The 18,031-nt window shown below is 35.0% G+C and overlaps 2 protein-coding genes across 2 annotated transcripts; one reads left to right on the top strand and one right to left on the bottom strand.

Annotated features, from left to right (window-relative positions):
- The first annotated feature begins 7,674 nt into the window (after positions 1–7,674).
- LOC111496097 (probable WRKY transcription factor 50) lies at positions 7,675–8,581 on the top strand. The gene is made up of 3 exons (XM_023146382.1): positions 7,675–8,090; positions 8,172–8,280; positions 8,367–8,581. Exons 1-3 carry the CDS (start codon positions 7,883–7,885, stop codon positions 8,485–8,487), a joined length of 438 nt encoding a protein of 145 aa, XP_023002150.1. The 5' UTR covers positions 7,675–7,882; the 3' UTR covers positions 8,488–8,581.
- Positions 8,582–8,645: 64 nt separating this feature from the next.
- LOC111496096 (protein PLASTID MOVEMENT IMPAIRED 1-RELATED 1-like) lies at positions 8,646–12,452 on the bottom strand. Its single transcript, XM_023146381.1, has 2 exons — positions 12,289–12,452; positions 8,646–12,000 (listed from the first exon to the last, which is right to left on the bottom strand). Exon 2 carries the CDS (start codon positions 11,918–11,920, stop codon positions 8,801–8,803), a length of 3,120 nt encoding a protein of 1,039 aa, XP_023002149.1. The 5' UTR covers positions 11,921–12,000; positions 12,289–12,452; the 3' UTR covers positions 8,646–8,800.
- Positions 12,453–18,031: the final 5,579 nt, after the last annotated feature.

Genomic DNA, 18,031 nt, shown 5'->3' with positions numbered 1-18,031 from the left:
TGTAGGGGAAAATGTTTCTGTGTAATCAATACCTTCAACCTGAGTGTATCCCTTTGCTACAAGTCGAGCTTTATAACGTTCAACAGAACCATCAGAGTTGTATTTAATTTTGTACACCCAGCGACAACCAATAGCTTTATGACCAGGTGGTAGAGGAACGAGAGACCATGTATGATTACGTTCCAAAGCTGCAATTTCATCATTCATAGCCTACTGCCATAAAGGGTCGCCAACTGCCTCGTCATAGGTTTTAGGTTCTGTCTGGGATGTAATAAGAGCTAGAAAAGCACGTTGAGTAGGAGAAAAACGAGAGAATGAAAGGTAATGATGAAGGGGATACCTGGTGCCAGTGCCGGGACTTGAGCTAGAGGTTAAATGATTGGCTCCAGAAGACATCTCATAATCCTTATGCCAAGCTGGAGGCTGTTTAGTGCGAGTAGAACGTCGGAGTGGAGCTGATGTATCAGGCGGGATAGGATTGGAATCAGTGGGCAAATCTGGAGAAGGTGGAGGAGACGACGAAGTAGTAGGTGAAGGGATAGGAGGTGAAGGAGGAATGGAAGGTGGAGGATGGGTGCTTAAGTAGGATGGATCATGAAGTGGAACAACAGGAGTCGAAGGAGCTAATGTCGAAGTTTGTGAAGCTGATGAAAAAGGAAAATCATCTTCACAAAATTTAACATCACGGCTGATAAAGAATTTGTGAGATTGCATGTCATACAATTTGTAACCTTTATGACCACAAGGATATCCTACGAAAACACAAGGAATTGCCCGAGGTTCAAATTTTTGCTTAGGATGTACTATAGTTGCATAACATTTACAACCAAAAACTTTAAGATGATGAAATGTAGGTGATCGTTTGTAGAGTGCTTCAAAGGGTGTCTTGTTAGATAACACTGGTGATGGCGTTCTATTTATAAGATAAACAGCCGTTAAAACGCACTCTCCCCAAAAATTAAGTGGAACCTGTGACTGAAAAAGAAGAGACCTAGCTACATTTAGGATATGGCGATGCTTACGTTCTACGACTCCATTTTGTTGTGGAGTATAGACACAAGTGCGCTGAAATTCAATACCACAAGAAGTAAAGAATGGTTGCAAAGATAGGAACTCAGTCCCATTGTCTGATCGAACTATCTTGATAGTAGTATGAAATTGAGTTTGAACAAATTTAACAAAGTTCATTAACAAATGATGTACTTCTGACTTATGTTGCATTAGAAAAACCCAAGTACATCGAGTAAAATCATCAACAATAGTGAGAAAAAAACGCAAACCAGAATGGGTAGGAATTTTATGTGGTCCCCAAACATCACAATGTATCAGATCAAAGGCAGAATGGGTTGTTATTGAACTTCTTGGGAAAGACAACCTAGTTTGTTTTGCTAACGGGCAGATACTACAATTATGAGAATAACTCGCATTATTAAGATGCAATTGATCAGCTAGAAATTTAAAACGAGAAAAAGAAGGATGACCTAGACGTAAATGCCACAAATCAGATGACTGAGATACTTGATGAGCTGAAGATTTGATTGGAGATGAAGAAATATGATAGAGACCTCCAAATTGTTTACCCGAGCCAATCATCTTCCCCGTAGCCAAGTCCTGCATAACACAAGAATCAGGATAGAAGGTGACATAACATTTCAAGTTATTGGTAAGTTTGCTGATCGACATTAGGTTTAAATTGAATGAAGGCACACATAAAACGTTGTTTAACTTAAGGTTAGGGCTAAGGGAAATATTGCCAGTATGTGACACACGTGCTGTCTCTCCATTAGGCAAATTTATTGTAGACATGATGGCAGCCTTTGGATCAGTCATAACAGAAGATTTTGATACTATATGATCCGTAGCTCCACTATCGAGAATCCATGAATTAGAACTCGCAGAGTTAACAGATAATGTAGATATGGGAAACAAACCTGCAACATTGATGTGATTGTCAGAATTACCAGAAGGGTTTTGATTGATTGCAGATAAGGCTTGTGCTATCTGTCGTAATTGCTCAGAAGAAAAATTTGGAATGGAATTAGGTGACTGTTCTCCTGTATTCAACTGTGAAACATCGGCCATATTTGCAGATGATCGGTATCCACGATGATTGTGTTGATTGACTTGTCTTGTCCTTGTAGAATTATTTTTCTGTCGACACCGATCTTCTGTATGTCCCCTTTTATCACAAAACTTACAATGAAACTTAAGAATTCGACACTCATTGATTGTATGACCACTTTTATTGCAGTGTTCACATGATTTGTCCTTGGCGAATTTTGAATATGTTGTTTTCTTCTGCACTGCTGATGCAATCGAGAAATTCTCAGCAGGTTCAGAAGTTACCTGTCGCTGCATCTCTTCTTGTACAAGTAATGAATAAGCTTGCCTCACATTAGGTAATGGAGACATCATCAATATGTTAGATCTCACCGTTTTATAAGACTCGTTGAGCCCCATGAGCAATTGCATCAACTTGTCTTCTTCGCGTTGATCAATATGTATTTGACGTTGATTACACGTAAATGGTGTGCGGTACGCTTCCAGTTCATCCCAGAGTGCTTTGAGCTTGGTGAAATATGTTGACAGTGCCATGGTTCCTTGTGACATCGTTGCTATCGAGTTTTGTATTTGAAAAATTGCTGGAGCATTCTTTTGTGAGAATTGATCGCGAAGATCAACCCACGCTTGATGAGCTGTCTTGGCGTGAATAATGCTTTTAGCGATATCTGCTTCAACAGAATGAGTTAACCAAGATATTATCATACTGTTGCACTGATTCCAGAGTTCGAATTCGGTTGAATTTGCATCTTGGGGCGGTTCCTCAATTGTGCCATCAATGAAGCCAATTTTCTTCTTGGCAATAAGAGCATGCATAACTGATTTACTCCAAGATTGGTAATTTGCTCCACTTAATTTGATTGGAACAAGTGAATATCCTGGCTGATCAGAGTGATGCATATAGTAAGGATGTGTTAAATCAACATCCGAAATTTTAAAGCTGGATTTGGCTGAGCCCGCCATAAAGGAAACTTTGATATTTACGATCGATGCTCTGATACCATGTTAAGAAATAGAAATAGAAAATAGAACTAGAAAAGTGTATGATCTTCATTCAGGTTTACCACGTTTAGATAGATACAAACTATTAACTAATACCTAAAAATAGAAAAAAATAATATATCTAACTAAATCTTGTAAATAAATAAAATATACGATTAATCAAATTTATACTAACAACTCCCTAAATATCTGAGATATATTCTAACTAATATATCTCCAAAATATTCTCTCAATACATCGCCACTGCCGCTGACACAGATTTCGACAATACTATCATTTGTTGGTCGCATACGCATCTGTGGAAAAGAAAATTTAGGAAATAATGCAGAAGAAATGAAGGAAGAAAGAGTTCAGCCGAGGAAATGTGGAAGATAAGAGCACAAACGAAAGAGAAAGAAGAAGCTTTTGACCCACCTTGCCTAAATTATCATTAGGCTAATGCCTCCCTCATTGTTCAATTTTAAATAAAATATCCCTTCAAAAAACTGTCTTATCGAGGGATTGTGAGTATGCATATTAGTTTATTATGATTAATTCATCTTAATCAATTAGAAAAAAAAACCAATATGCATCACAATCTCTAACGCAGCTTCTTAAAGAGCTATCTTATTTAACCAAGTTGAAAAAACCCCATCATAACTCCCATGCCCGTTCCTTGAATCTCTACATTCTTTCCCATTTCCATCTGAGTAAAGAAGTTCAACAAGTGAGCAATCCTTGAAATATGTACAGGCAAACAACTGATGTTTGAAAAGAGACACTTCAATAGAGAATTATGCAACTAATTTAACGACGAGAGGTGAATTTTCCTATAAAAATTAATAAACCAAAGCAACCAAATTTACAAGTAAGAAAAACATCATTCTAATAACGGGCAAGGAAATCATTTGTATGGACAGTAGCATCTACTTCCTATGCTTCCTCAAAACCAAACAAACAAGCAAGCACTCACATAAAATCAATTGTTTTAAACCATATACTTCCTAGATATTAAAAGTAGAAGTAAGCTTTTCCAATGATCAAAAATCTTGACAATGAAATAAAACAAGACTTAATCAGCAATCGACTTTAAATAACACAAATCTTTAAAAACAAAGACAACAAACTAAATCAACGATTTCAGATTTCATAACACAATACTTCCAATTGGAACTCTCAACACAAATTAGAGACAACATTTCTCACGCCACGCTCTGCTTCTTGATAAGGGAAAAAGATAAAGAAAGTGACTAAAACAAATAGAACAAATTCAAAATTGAAAAGATAGAATAAAACCTCGCCACAATCTTTCAATTTTTGAATGATAACTAACATTAGTTGCTTAGCCACGAAACCACGAATGGAGATTTTTCTCATTATTTAAGTTAAATTGCAGATAACACAACATACAGAAATCAAAACTTGAAAAGAATGGAGATACTAAGTAATTAATCGAAACTAAAAAAGAGAAAGAAAAAAAAAAAAAAAAAAAGGAAGAGTTCTTATCAGAGAAAATTAGAATTTGTGGAATCTCAAATTTATTCACTCTTACCATCGACCATCTGTTGGAGGAATCTAATCGCCTCTGTTGCCAAGATGCTAGGAAAATCGTCATTCGTCGATTACGTGTCGTGTGTGGGGAAAAAGATGAGAAAATAATGCATACGAACTGAGATCGTGGAAAAGGTTGAAGAAAGTAAGGGAAGAGAATTTGGAAAATGTTACGTATTTCACTAATAGAACTCAGAATCTAAACAAAAATAATAAACTTTTTAAAATAAAAATAATATGCTTTAAAATGATTGACCATAATATGTTTTTACTTTAAAACAATTCCCACGTCCGCTAATTTAAGGAATAATCATGCGTTTATAAACAAAGAATATTCTATCTATTAGTAGAGAGTCGTGTTCGTCTAACATGGTATCAGAGTCATCTTATGTCATTTTCATTCAATTAATAAAAAAATAAAATTATTAGTTAACTCGATATTTAATTTATTTTCATCATTAAAATATATATTTAAAATTGCAAAATATGATTGATCTTCTTAGCTTAATATTCCTTTTTTTTTTTTTTTTTCTTGAGGAAGAATATTTACAATCTTAGAAAAATAATCTTTAAAATTTGATACTTGATTGGTTTAACATGGCAATACACCAATTCTAATTTTAATTAATTTTAATAAAGAAAAACTTTAGTGAAATGTCCATAATACCCCTCCTTCCTTCTATTAATTTCCTCACCAACCCTTGAACCTTGGTCAACCACAACATATAGCCAATCACTTCAATTTGAAAGGGAAATTACTCTTGGCACAATATATAGAGTTTCTTGGAAAATGAGGGCTAAACCTTGAAGTCAAAAGTTATTATTAAAATATTTAAACGATCGGGTTTTGCCTTCTAGCTTCTTTCTTCCCATTATCTCGAGAATTGAAGGGACTTTAAAATCTTTGACCTTTTAAGTATAATTATGAATCTAAAACAACTTAACAGGAGAGTCGTCATTCCTTTCTTTACTCGGTACTTGTCACATAATTGTCAATGACATGTGTTTTATCCTCTAAAATATTATTGAATTGACCTAAAGCATACCCGATCAATAAACTTTATTTATATATATTTGTAGTCAAGAATTTATTGCATTTTTATAAGGGTATTTCAAATTAGATAAAAATATCAAAGAAATAAACGAGAAATATGATTTGTAACCGTCCAATCTCACCACTAGCAGATATTGTCTTCTTTGAACTTTCTCTTATGGGTTTCCCTTGAGATTTTAAAATGCGACCGATAGGGAAAGATTTCCTCTAGTCGATGTGAGATCTCACAATCCACCAAACGGTATACCAGGGAGGACAAGCTCCCAAGGGAAGTGAATTATGAGATCCCACATCGGTTGGAGAAGGAACGAAGCATTCGTTATAAGAGTGTGGAAGTCTCTCCCTACCGGGTGACACAATCGCACGTTTAAAGGCAGCGGACTAGCGATTGTGCGGCACTCACTTTTCAGCGACAAGTGAGCTAAGCCAATTTGTACTTGCGTCGCCTACGGCCAAGCGACGTATGATCAAGCCTCTAGCCTCGGTTTTAAAAGAAGGTTTTGGAAAACGAGGATAGAGAGAGATTTTAGAAAGAGAGATTTTTGAAAGAGACGTTATATAAGCAAGCAAGAGAGAAATAACAACGGCTTAGCATATATAACCTTGGGTAGGGAGAAGTTGACAACTAGTCATATCCCCTATAGTACATTTTGAGACATTTCATGTCTGGCAGGCCTAGACATGATATTTTTGAGGCGTCATACACCCTAGAACTATAGAAGTAAAAACACTAGAATGAAAAGACATGACAAGGGTTTGGCTTGCCATAGGCATGCGGCCATGGACAACACGCCCTGGACGAGCATGACCGTGACACCGGGCACATTAGTAGTTTGAATTTGATGGTGTAGATTGAAAAAGGATTAGGGTTTGAGTTAGATTTTACCCAAATTAGAGAAGCGAGGTGTTGAGAAGTTTCAAACATTGTTGGACTTTGGAGATTTGAAATAATGACAATGGTTGCTTTCAAAGACCAAAACAAATGAGGCCACATGAACCACTCACTATTTGAAAGCTCTATCAAATGGGTTACGTTTTCCTCTTTATTCGCTTTGAAACGCAAACAAATTCAATTTCAAACATGTCAAATCATATGCTTATTATGTGTACATTCCCATTCACGATTTCAAAAAGATGCCACCGTTTTGCTACATGAATGAACGAACGAACGAACGAGCTGGTATCACATTCAAATAAGAGATTCTAAATCTATCCAAGTAAGCACGATTATGAAAATTTACGTCGTATTATTTGCATTTTTCGATCTGAAGAAACAATGTCACTCGATCATTACCAAATCAATGGTTAAAAAATACTTATTAGAATTGATGTATCTTCCTCTTGGGTTTGCTAAGTGTAACATCTCACGCCCACTACTAGAAGATATTGTCCAATTGATGTTTCCACTACTAGAAGAAATACGTCTGCTAGTGAGAAGTTTCCACATAGTTATAAGAAATGATTCGTTACCTTTTCCAATTGATGTGAGATCTTACCCTAAAAGAGACAGTAGAGCCCACTTTTAGCGATTATATGTTTATTTTAGCTTAAACATATTCTCTGTTCCCATATCATCTCATTCAATTGGCACAAAAGAGATTCCTAGCAATAAACACGCAGTAGACATCGTCAATTCAACATATGAACTAAGTAACTCCTTATTACAATGAAGATTTGAATGAGACAGATCTCGAGACCAAGCAAGCACAAGTAAGAAAGAGTGCACGGTCTAATAGTGAGAACTCTAAAATTAACTACGACTTGGAACAATCTTCTCTAGAAGCGTTAGAGTGAAAACAAAACATAACAAACAGCTCAACTAGGAACATGTATGTACGTTGGTCAATCGGGACAGACTTCACTATAACATATAGCGATACAGGTATTGATTTAGTCGTATGTAGAATTGACGAGATCTATTGCGTGTTTACCGCACGGTATCTTTAGTGCCCATTAAAGGGGTTGATTTTGGGGGATAGATATTAATGTTGAAGCTCAAACAAACACATGCAGCTGAAAGTCTACTCAAAGTCATCTCTTTTGGCATACCCCACAGACTTAATATTCTACACTTATTGGTCTTCACCTTTCATCATATTAAGCATTAGCGTTGAACCTTCCTTAACTTTGGTAGGAAGCTCAGTGGGAAGCTGCCTATCAACCTTAACTCACTTCATATTTTTGTTCCACAACTTTTTTTTTTTTTTTGTTAACTTTTGGCTTCTCACCTTCCAAATGTCGTACAATAGTAACCAGTACCCGGGGACATCCGAGAGCGATCTTGCCGAGCAGCCCGGGATCGAGTTTACGGACTCGATGTTTGATGGGTGGCTCGATGTAAACGCTTCGTCTCTGGTCGACACGGTGATGTATCCGGGTTATCAATGGGACGAGGTTGATGAGCTTACTCGGAACACCATCCACCAAGGAGAGCCTAGCAGTGGTAAGCGCATAAGTTTTGTTACATTTTAGCATTCGTAAGTTCTTCATGATTCCTCCTGATATATTGATGATCTTTCATAAGTTCGTGAAAGATTCGCATTCAAGACAAAATCAGAAGTTGAGATTTTGGATGATGGGTTCAAGTGGAGGAAGTATGGGAAGAAGATGGTGAAGAACAGCCCGAATCCGAGGTAAGGGAAGCTTGGATGATCTAGAACGCAATGAAAAAGAAACGTTTGTGTTCATCTAAATTGATATGACGATTTATGAAATGCAGGAACTACTACAAATGCTCGGTCGAAGGCTGCCCGGTGAAGAAGAGAGTCGAAAGAGATCGAGATGATCCAAAATACGTGATAACGACCTATGAGGGTGTCCATACCCATGAAAGTTCATAAGAAAATATTTAAATCTTTTTTTAGTATGAAAATAGTTGTTGGGTACGAGTTCTAGTTTTTTCTCGAATGCATAAATTGTTGTTCTAGCTTCAAATCCTTTCTCCTCTTTGTGCCATAAACTCGAAGAACACGGTACGGGTAGCGAACGCATATATTTACAGAGAAATGGCTCTGGATTCAGCGAATATATAACAAAGTAGCCTTATGATATGAAGACATAGAAACTTTTGCTTTGACCAATTCCTTTACAGTGAAACAAAATGAAAAGAAATAGTAATGGGAAACTCATCGAAATACAAGGCCAAGTGATCGATCAACTACGAATCGGGATAACGACATCGAAGTTTCTTTTATATGAAATTGAAGCTGTTGAAGCAGATATCATTCCCTCACCATGTATATCAGAGGAAATGCTCCACAGGATATCACCAGTCGGAGCTTTTGACGAAAATGTAACGATTGCTTTCGACTTCGATATCGGGAGCTTGAAGTTTCTACCCAATCCACTTGAAAGCAGCCAACGCGATCCAGATTGCTGCTGCATCGTGGTTCCCCAGAATTGCATCCTATTAGGCTCAGAATTTACACCCAAAAGATGAATATCATCGAGTTTAAATGCATGAACAAGGTGTCCTTGTGCTTGCAATGTCTCGTTCTTCTTGTCGACGCAGCTCATTTCACTGATGGTGTCACGAGCTGTGTCGATAAAGAACCTCTCAACCTCCATTATGCACATCATTGGGCAGCCCACCGGTTCGTAGTCTCGTAAGTGATCTCGAAGTTGCACCATGAGAGCCACCACAAGCTTGTTCTTAAACAAGCCCATCTCTTTGCTGGATACCCCGGACTTGTTAACTGATAGCCTTTCAACTATGTCTGCATAGTTAGCACCATGAGCCACAAGAGTCTTCATAATATGCTGACCATTTGGATCATCATCATCATTAATGTTACCAGCATCAAGCTTTAACCAGTTCTTCAGTGTTATACAAAGATCCATCAACCCAACAACATCATTAGCTGTTTCAGGGCGATCGATAAACTGCAGTTCCTTCAATCCTTCAGAGCTACAAGAACCATCCCGATTGGGACGTCTCGGTCCACAGGCTGACACGCAATGAAACGGGCGGGCACCAATTCTTCGTGGTGTCTCATCATATGTAAAGCCAGATTGTATTCTTAATCCTTCTATTAAGAGAGTTTCAATCTTGCCCATTGCTAGAAAAGCTAGATCATCAGGCAACACGAGTTCTTGGTGCATCTCGAAATCGAGAAGAGATCGAAGACTACTATTGTTCGGGTACGATGGCAATCCTTCAGGGTCGTTCCTTTGATAACATGAAACCGAACCACACGAATCCCAACTTGATATCATTTGGTGGAGAGTTTTCCCAGTGATATCATCCAAAGGCATCAACTTTTTTGTGAGTATAGAAAGGTTTTTGGTTCCTGCCATTGCTAAATTTTGTGATATCTCCATGATATCACGACCCATTTCATTAGGTAGAACAACAGGATCAGAACATTGAATGGCTAAGCTCTGTCCAATGCTAGTCTTTTGAGAGAGCCAAGGACTCATGAGCCGTAAAAATCCGCTGTTCATCTTAAGGAATGCTCCGAACCCATCTCCGAGTGAAGGTAACTTAGGTGGCTCGTCTTCTGGGGGCAACTCAATAGGACTCCCAAATCCACTTGAACAATAATGTGGAGAATGCTCGAAATCTCTCTCGTCTAAGCCCCATTCTTGCATTAGAACTTCGGTCTCCAAGTTTTCAAGAATTTCGGCGTTCCTTCTGGTTCTCAAGGACTGATGCCCCTCCTGTCCTTCTTCAGCAACACAAATAGAAAAATCAAAATTCCCAGAAGCAGACTCCAGCATATCGACGTTTTCGTTATCCTGCCACTCTTCTGTACCCGAAAAGTCCAATAACGGATTACCAAAAAGTAGGGACTCCTCCTCGAATTCCCTCAATAAACGCTCTCTGGGAGACGATATATCAGGATCTGAAAACCTCGCCGAACCATTCTCCAACCCCAGCAGCTTTAGAAAATCACTAGCCACTGATTTGTAAGACTCATCCAGGCTAAGAGATTTTCTCGTACAATCTTCCTCGGCATCGATATCGTTTCCCTCTTCGAGAAGTTCACCAACGGTCGAGGGAACGGTCGAGGGAGAGTTCTTGAGATCAGAATCTGAACTCAACTCTTCTGGAGAAACTTCTTTTACTTTTAGTTTTAGCTTACTCTCTTCACATTCGAATTCATCCCTTATCGAGTCATCTACATGAATATCGCACTCTGCATCCTTCAACGTGTTGCTCGACTTAAATTCGGTAGCAACTTTGTCGTCTCCTACGACCTTGTCCAATGAAACCATTTCAATTTTCGATCCCTCAATAGTCTGAGCAGCTAATTCTATTCCACATTCAACAATGGAAAACTTAAAACTCTCATAACTATCTCCACCAATTACTTCAGCAGACTTTTGTTCCTCATTAGTTTTTACTTCAAACTGCTTGGCAAACTCAGAACCTGAATGATCTACCTCATCCATCTTACTATACAAAACGCTTATCGACTTGGAGAGCTCCAATTTCGGATTTAGTTCATCGAAAATTCCCGTATCAACCCGAAACCTATTTAAATTACTTGAAGTAAAGGGTGCATCATAGGTAGAAAGCCTTGACCTATCATGCAATAACTTCAAGAGTTCAACAACGTTTTCGGGACCGCTCAATTTCATCGGATCATCCTTAGTTACCAGAAAACTAAAGCTGACATTTAGACTAGCACCTCGTGCATTGCCAGCAAGTCGAAAGCTGGTTGACCAGTTCCCAGAACATTTATCCCCTTCAAGCTCCTCCAATGTAAGAGGCAAAATCCTCGTCAGGTCAATCCAATGCTTCCCAAACTCAAGCCGTGGCGCTCCAACCATAGAAACATAGACCAAGTAAAGCTTTTGATCATACTTCGCCGAGTTGTTAGCCAAACTTCTCCCTCCAGATATCGAAGTTTTATGAATCAAAGTCTCATCAAATTCCGCCACGCCTTGGAAAACCTTAGACGGGCGAGTATGCAAAACCTCATCCTTCCTTTTCCAATGCACATGTAAACTATAGCCATTAAAACTCGAGGGTAACCCTTCAATGGAATGAACCTTGAGAAAAAACACACAATTGAACTTTCGATGTCGAATATGAGTAAGAGCTTTCAAAGATTTCTTCCAGTTCCATGAAGATGATGATGATGACGACCTTCTAGTTTCATTCACCAATAATTCTTCTTCATTTGATTCAAACCGTCGATCAGGAAGATCGAAACTCGAATTTGTGTGGCCCTTGTGTAAGTACAGAGCCTTACTTATTGCCTCAATTTCCTCAAGAAACCGACCCCCATCAGACTCTCCTCTACCATCACAATACCTAGACGACATTTTTCACTAAACAAACCCACAATCTGCTATGTTCTTCAACAATTTCATCATAAAGGGTTCCCAATAACTCTGTTAAGCCACTAAATCCACAAAGAAAAAAGGGAACACACAGAAAATAGAAACGAATTCAACATCAGCAGTTCCAATAAGATAACCCCATGATAAAACACCACAACCCTTTTCAGAAATCACAATCAAATCCATAAATCCAATAGAAAAACGAACAGAAAAAGAATCAAAGCTATGAACAAATCAGTAAAAGAATCAAAGCTATACCAAATAACATAATGAAACAGTACCAAATTCAATAATTGGGGCAAAGTAAAGTGAAATTGTAGCAGATGAACCACTGAGCCAAAAATAATTACCGGAATGTAGCGGATTGGTCGCGCGGAAATCTTCCCCGATGATATTTCAGAGGAAAAGCGTGAAGGGCATTAATGTATTGTCTTATGCGGCAGTGGGAACTTGGAAATGGTAAGAAATTTTTAAAAATTGAATACCCGATTTGGGATTTTATTTGGGTGTGATCGAATTCAGGGGATGAGCAAAAGGGGTTGCTAGGAACTGAAAGATTAATCGTTGGATTGGGAAAAGTGAGGCCAACGATGGGACATAGCAGCCGACAGATTGGGGCGCGAGTCCACGCGGCGCTTGATTGTGGAAATGAAATCTACCCAACAACCCCGATTTAATATTCACCGGAAATTTTGAAGCTTTATATAATTTTCTCTGTTTTTTTTTTTTTTTTAATTTCTTCCCTAACTTTGAAATGGCTTGGAGAATGCCGGAGGCACGAAATTCTAAGAGTATGACCTCTATTTGGAAGTCAACCATCAAAACCGTCTAATTTTGATTTTTTTTTTGGTGACATAATTGAGGAAATAGAATCACATTAAAAAAAAAAAATGTCAATTTTTCAGAATTCTATATAAATAATTTATTTATTCTAATGTTTAAAATGTTTAAGTTAATGTCTTAGTTTTGTATTGAAAATTACTTTGATAGGTGGACATCCCATGTCGATTAGAGAGTGGAATGAATGCAGCGAGGATGTCGGGTTACAAAGGGGTGGATTGTGAGATCTTACATCGCTTGGAGAGGGAAATGAATGCCAGCGAGAATATTGGGGCTCGAAAGGAGGTGAATTGTGAGATCCCACATCGATGGGAGAGTGGAACGAATGTAGCGAGAATGAGTCACAAATGGAGTGGATTATGAGATTCCACAACGATTGGAGACGGAATCGAACGTCAGCAAGAACGTTGGGCCCTGAAAGAAGGTGAATTGCGAGATCCCACATCGATTGGAGAGTAAAACGAATGCAGCGAGGATGCTGGACCACGAAAGGGGTGGATTGTAAGATCTCACATGGAACAGAGAACAAATGTCAGCAAGAACGTGGGACCCTGAAAGGAGGTAGATTGTGAGATCTCACGTCGGTTGGAGAGGAAAATAAAACATTTTTACAAGGGATGGAAACCTTTCCGTAACTGACAGTACTTTAAAAATTTTAAGCTGAAGTTGAAAAGTAAACGTTCAAAAATGATAATATCTACGAGGCTTTAGGTTGTTATAGTGTGATTTCTGACCAAATTAATATAAAAACTTAACAGCCTTATAAAAAAGAATTAATGACAATGATTAGCTTAATTTTATACCTCATTTAGACGCTAAAATACATTACTTACATAGACACTAAAATACATTACTTACAAATTTGGAAACTAAAAAAAATGATTGCAATAATCATAAATGAAACATTATAATTAAATAAATATACCTGTGGCAAATGGTGAAAATTATTTAATATAATCGCCACATTATAATTATTACTCTCTAAATCATTCTCATGCATCCAATATACAAAGGTCACGTGGTAATATTTTAATTTAGTAATTTCATTTATAATAATTTAGTCCATATATTTTTAAAATTTAGATATTAAATTTTTGGTGTCAAACCATTCATAGTACAAAAACGATTTTATACTTAAATGATAAACTTAGGAAAAGTAAATATGGTAAGTAAATTCCTAGCGGTGAAAATCAAATGCAACCTAATTATGGAGGTCTTACAATCACTCGCTAAGACAGTTACTTGAAGAGTTTTCTTGAGGCATTAGTGTGATGATAAATCAAATAAGGTGGGTCAAAATGGTAAATTAATTTTCTCGGTTAATGAAATTATTTTCTTTTACACCATGTTGAAAAATGGTAAAATTATTTTTTATTCTGCCGTTCTTCTTTCCATCTATTATACAACCCATGGATTAACAAATTTCAATTTAAAAATAATGATAATTAATTAAGTCGAATACAAAATTGAAGTGTAATTACATTATCAAATTAATATTTAATATATATTTTCTCAATGCTTATATTATAAAAATAAATATTAATAGTTATATGGTCAGTTGTTTAGAAGTACCCATCTATTTTTGTATTTGTGTTTTTTTTTATTTGATTGTGTAATTGTCACAGCTGCACATTAATAATGTTTCGAGTTAGGTTAGGTTAATTTTCTAGAACCCAATAAATTTGATTTGCGAGAAAAAAATAGGCATTTAACATAACTTGAAAAATATTATTTTATTATATTAATGTAAATATGAAATTGTTGTTAGAGACTGGTTTTGAGACTCTTCAAACAATTTGCATGCATACCTTCGAATCCTAATATTTACATTTTTTTATTTTATTTTATTTTTTACGCTCTTTTTCTAATTTTGTATATTATTATTTTATTTAGTTTCAGTATGCTATTATTGAAGATTGTTGGGATTGAGTCACCGGAGGAAGGTAATAAAAAAAGGAAAGAAGATGAGTTCTTCTTTCTTTTATCACTTAGCTTAGGAGCGGTGCGAGATGAAAGTCTCATGCACGGTTTTGAATGAGAGAAAGAAGTGAGGAATCCTCTTTTCGACTCTGACTCTCCCACTCCAGTCGTTGCTTTTCTTTTTGTTACTTCGAAAGTAGCTGCTTCAGACAATCTCCATTCTACCAGGCTTTTGGGGAAGCCCAAAACAAAGCCAAGAAAGTCTATGCTCAAATGGACAATATTGTACCATAAATGTGAGTCATTATTCTTAACCTGTCGTTGCTATTCTCTTTTATTTTTTTAATAAAAGTCGTATTTTATGTGTTTATTTAGTTAAATTGAATTAAATTTATGGATCAAAAAAATAAAAAGGTTATTAGGATAGCTGTAGTAATTATAAAGTATAAAATAACCTTATTATACTATGAAATTAAAGCTATAAATACATAGGGTTGCAAAAAAAAAAATAATGAAAGGATATCTATAATTAAAGGAAAATATAAGATAATTACCAAAAATAAAAAACAAATTACTAGCTTAAATAAGCTATAAGACAATTCATCTAAGTTCCAAATCTTGAAATATTTTTGGTATCTATGTTTAAATTTTCCCAAAATTTATTGTGATGTCTACCTTAATTGAGAGGGAAATCTTCCCTGGTTGGAGAAAAGAATAAAACACAGGTGAGGAAACCTTCCCAAACCTTTACGGATTCGAGAAGAGAACAAAACACTATTTAGAAGGGTGTAGAAACCTTCTCGTATCATAAAAATCTCATTATTCCAAACCAATTTATACTTTGCCCAGAGAGACGAGTAAATAATCTAATTTAGGGAATGATCATTGAGTTAAAATATTAGATATTTAAATATATTATTTTGTTAAGATTCTTCTATTTAAAATCGAAAAAGATTCTATAAAATTTGAATAAAAATTAAATTAGTTAAATATATAATATTGAAATAAGATATTATATTTTAATTCATCGATATTTTAATATATTATTTTGATAAGATCCTTTAAAATCAAAATTTAAATAAGATTTAAATTAGTTAAATGTATATAATTGAAATAAGATATTATATCATTTTGTTAGAATTCTTTAAATTTAAAATTTATATAACATTTAACTAAATTTAAATAAAATTTAAATTAATTAAATATATAAAATTTAAAATAAGATTTAAATTAGTTAAATATATAGAGTTAGAAATAAAATATTATAATTCAAATATATATATTTTTTTTTTATAAGATTCTATAAATTTAAAATTCATTTAATTCAAATAATTATTTTGTTAAGATTTTTTAAAATTCTATAAATAATATTATTGGGTTGACAAAATTGTATTCCATAATTTTGAAATTGTCCCTCCAATACAGGTATGGAAGTGTTTAATTTAGACTACCACAATCTTTGCAATTGAGTTATATCGAAGAAGATGTACAATACACAAAAGTACTTACAATTTCTGCAAAAGAAGGTAAGTGGTTTTCTTTTCATTATAATAGGTTTCCATGTTTGAGAATGAATATTAATAGTGTAAGGTCGGAGTCATTTAAAAGCACCCATCCATTTTTTTATTTGATTGTGTTATTGTGAGGGATGTACATTTAATGCATTTCGAGTTGGGTTTGATTAATTTTCTGAAATTAAATAAGTTTGGTTCAAGTTTTGGGCGGGCTAAAAAAAAATTTGTTTTTACCAATATTTTTATTGTATTATCATAAATATTGATTCAAGGTTAGTTTTGAGTATTTTCAAATTATTAGCTTGCATTAATTTAAAATCAAACTTTACCCTTTTTTTTATATTATAATATATTTTTGTTACAACTTTTTATATTAATTTATTTCATTTTGTTATCCTTTTTCTGATTTTTATTTTTTATTATCGCTATTCTTTTATCATTTTTCTATTGCTTTATTATTTTATTTAGTTCGGGTTTAAATAAGATTTATGATAGGTCAAATGATTATGATTTAGTTATATATTTGAGTCGTTTTAAAACATAAACATATTAAACAATTCAAGTATATTATTTGGATTTGGTTGCTCGAATTTGTTGCATATTTCTAGTGCGAGGGAAGGGTCTTTTTTCAAACATTGGTTATTTATTGTACACATTATTTTAGTCTTTGAATGATTGTGATATGATTCACAACCATTCACGAGGACCGTTTCTTGTAGGAATATTTTATTTAAGCAAAGTGAACAAGCCCATCGTGTCTCCCATGCTCTGTTTTTTGAATCTTCACATCTTTTTGTGAAGATTCAAGAAACTGAGCACGGAAGTCAAGATGAAGTTTGTTTAATTTGTTTCACATGAAACTGTTCTAGTGAATGATTGTGATATGCTTATATTTACAATTATTCACGAGGAATGTTTCGTTTAGGAATATTCTATCTAAGTAAATTGAACAAGCTCACCGTGTCTCCTATGGTTCGTTTCTTGAATCTTCACTTCTTCTTGTAAAGATTCAAGAAATGGAGCACGGAAATGAGAATAAAGTTTGTTTAATTTGATCTTTGATTAATGTTTGCTATTATTTTTTTTATTACACTTTTTGATTTTTCATTATCGAGTTTGCTATTATTTTATGATTTTTTATTATGAATTTGTTATTTATAAAGCATATTATTTTCATTTTAAGTGGATTATTTTAAGAAATCAACATTTAGTATACTCCGTTTAACTTATTTATTATTTTAGGAGTGTTTACTTATTTTGCTACTAGAAATCATAGGGAGCAGAAGGTACATACAAACAAATGATTTTCAATTATATAATTTCCTGTTATTTGAATGATGTTTTTTTACCTATAATTTTGGTTGATTTTCAATTATATAATTTTCCATGATTCGAATGATTTTTTTTACTTATAAATTTGGTTGCTCGAATTTGTTGCATATTTCTAGTGCGAGTGAAGTGTCTCTTTTCAAACATTGGTTATTTATTCTACACATTATTTTAGTCTTTGAATGATTGTGATATGATTCACAACCATTCACGATGACCGTTTCTTGTAGGAATATTATATTTAAGCAAAGTGAACAATCTCATCGTGTCTCCCATGCTCCGTTTCTTGAATCTTCACTTCTTCTTTTTGTGAAGATTCAAGAAACTGAGCACGGAAGTCAGGATGAAGTTTGTTTAATTTGTTTCACATGAAACTGTTCTAGTGAATGATTGTGATATGCTTATTTACAACTATTCACGAGGAATGTTTCGTGTAGGAATATTCTATTTAAGTAAATTGAACAAGCCCACCGTGTCTCCCATGGTCCGT

This window comes from Cucurbita maxima, unplaced genomic scaffold (assembly GCF_002738345.1).
Source record: "Cucurbita maxima cultivar Rimu unplaced genomic scaffold, Cmax_1.0 Cma_Scf00022, whole genome shotgun sequence".
In the NCBI taxonomy this organism is placed as follows: Eukaryota; Viridiplantae; Streptophyta; class Magnoliopsida; order Cucurbitales; family Cucurbitaceae; genus Cucurbita; species Cucurbita maxima.
Note: the sequence above shows the minus strand (reverse complement) of the source record. Positions and strands in the feature narration are given on the sequence as shown.

Coding starts and splice junctions, on each gene's coding strand:
- LOC111496096 (XM_023146381.1), bottom strand. CDS start 11,920: ATGTCGTCTAGGTATTGTGATGGTAGAGGAGAGTCTGATGGGGGTCGG.
- LOC111496097 (XM_023146382.1), top strand. CDS start 7,883: ATGTCGTACAATAGTAACCAGTACCCGGGGACATCCGAGAGCGATCTT. Junction 8,091..8,171: donor CCAAGGAGAGCCTAGCAGTG/GTAAGCGCATAA, acceptor ATCTTTCATAAG/TTCGTGAAAGATTCGCATTC. Junction 8,281..8,366: donor AAGAACAGCCCGAATCCGAG/GTAAGGGAAGCT, acceptor TATGAAATGCAG/GAACTACTACAAATGCTCGG.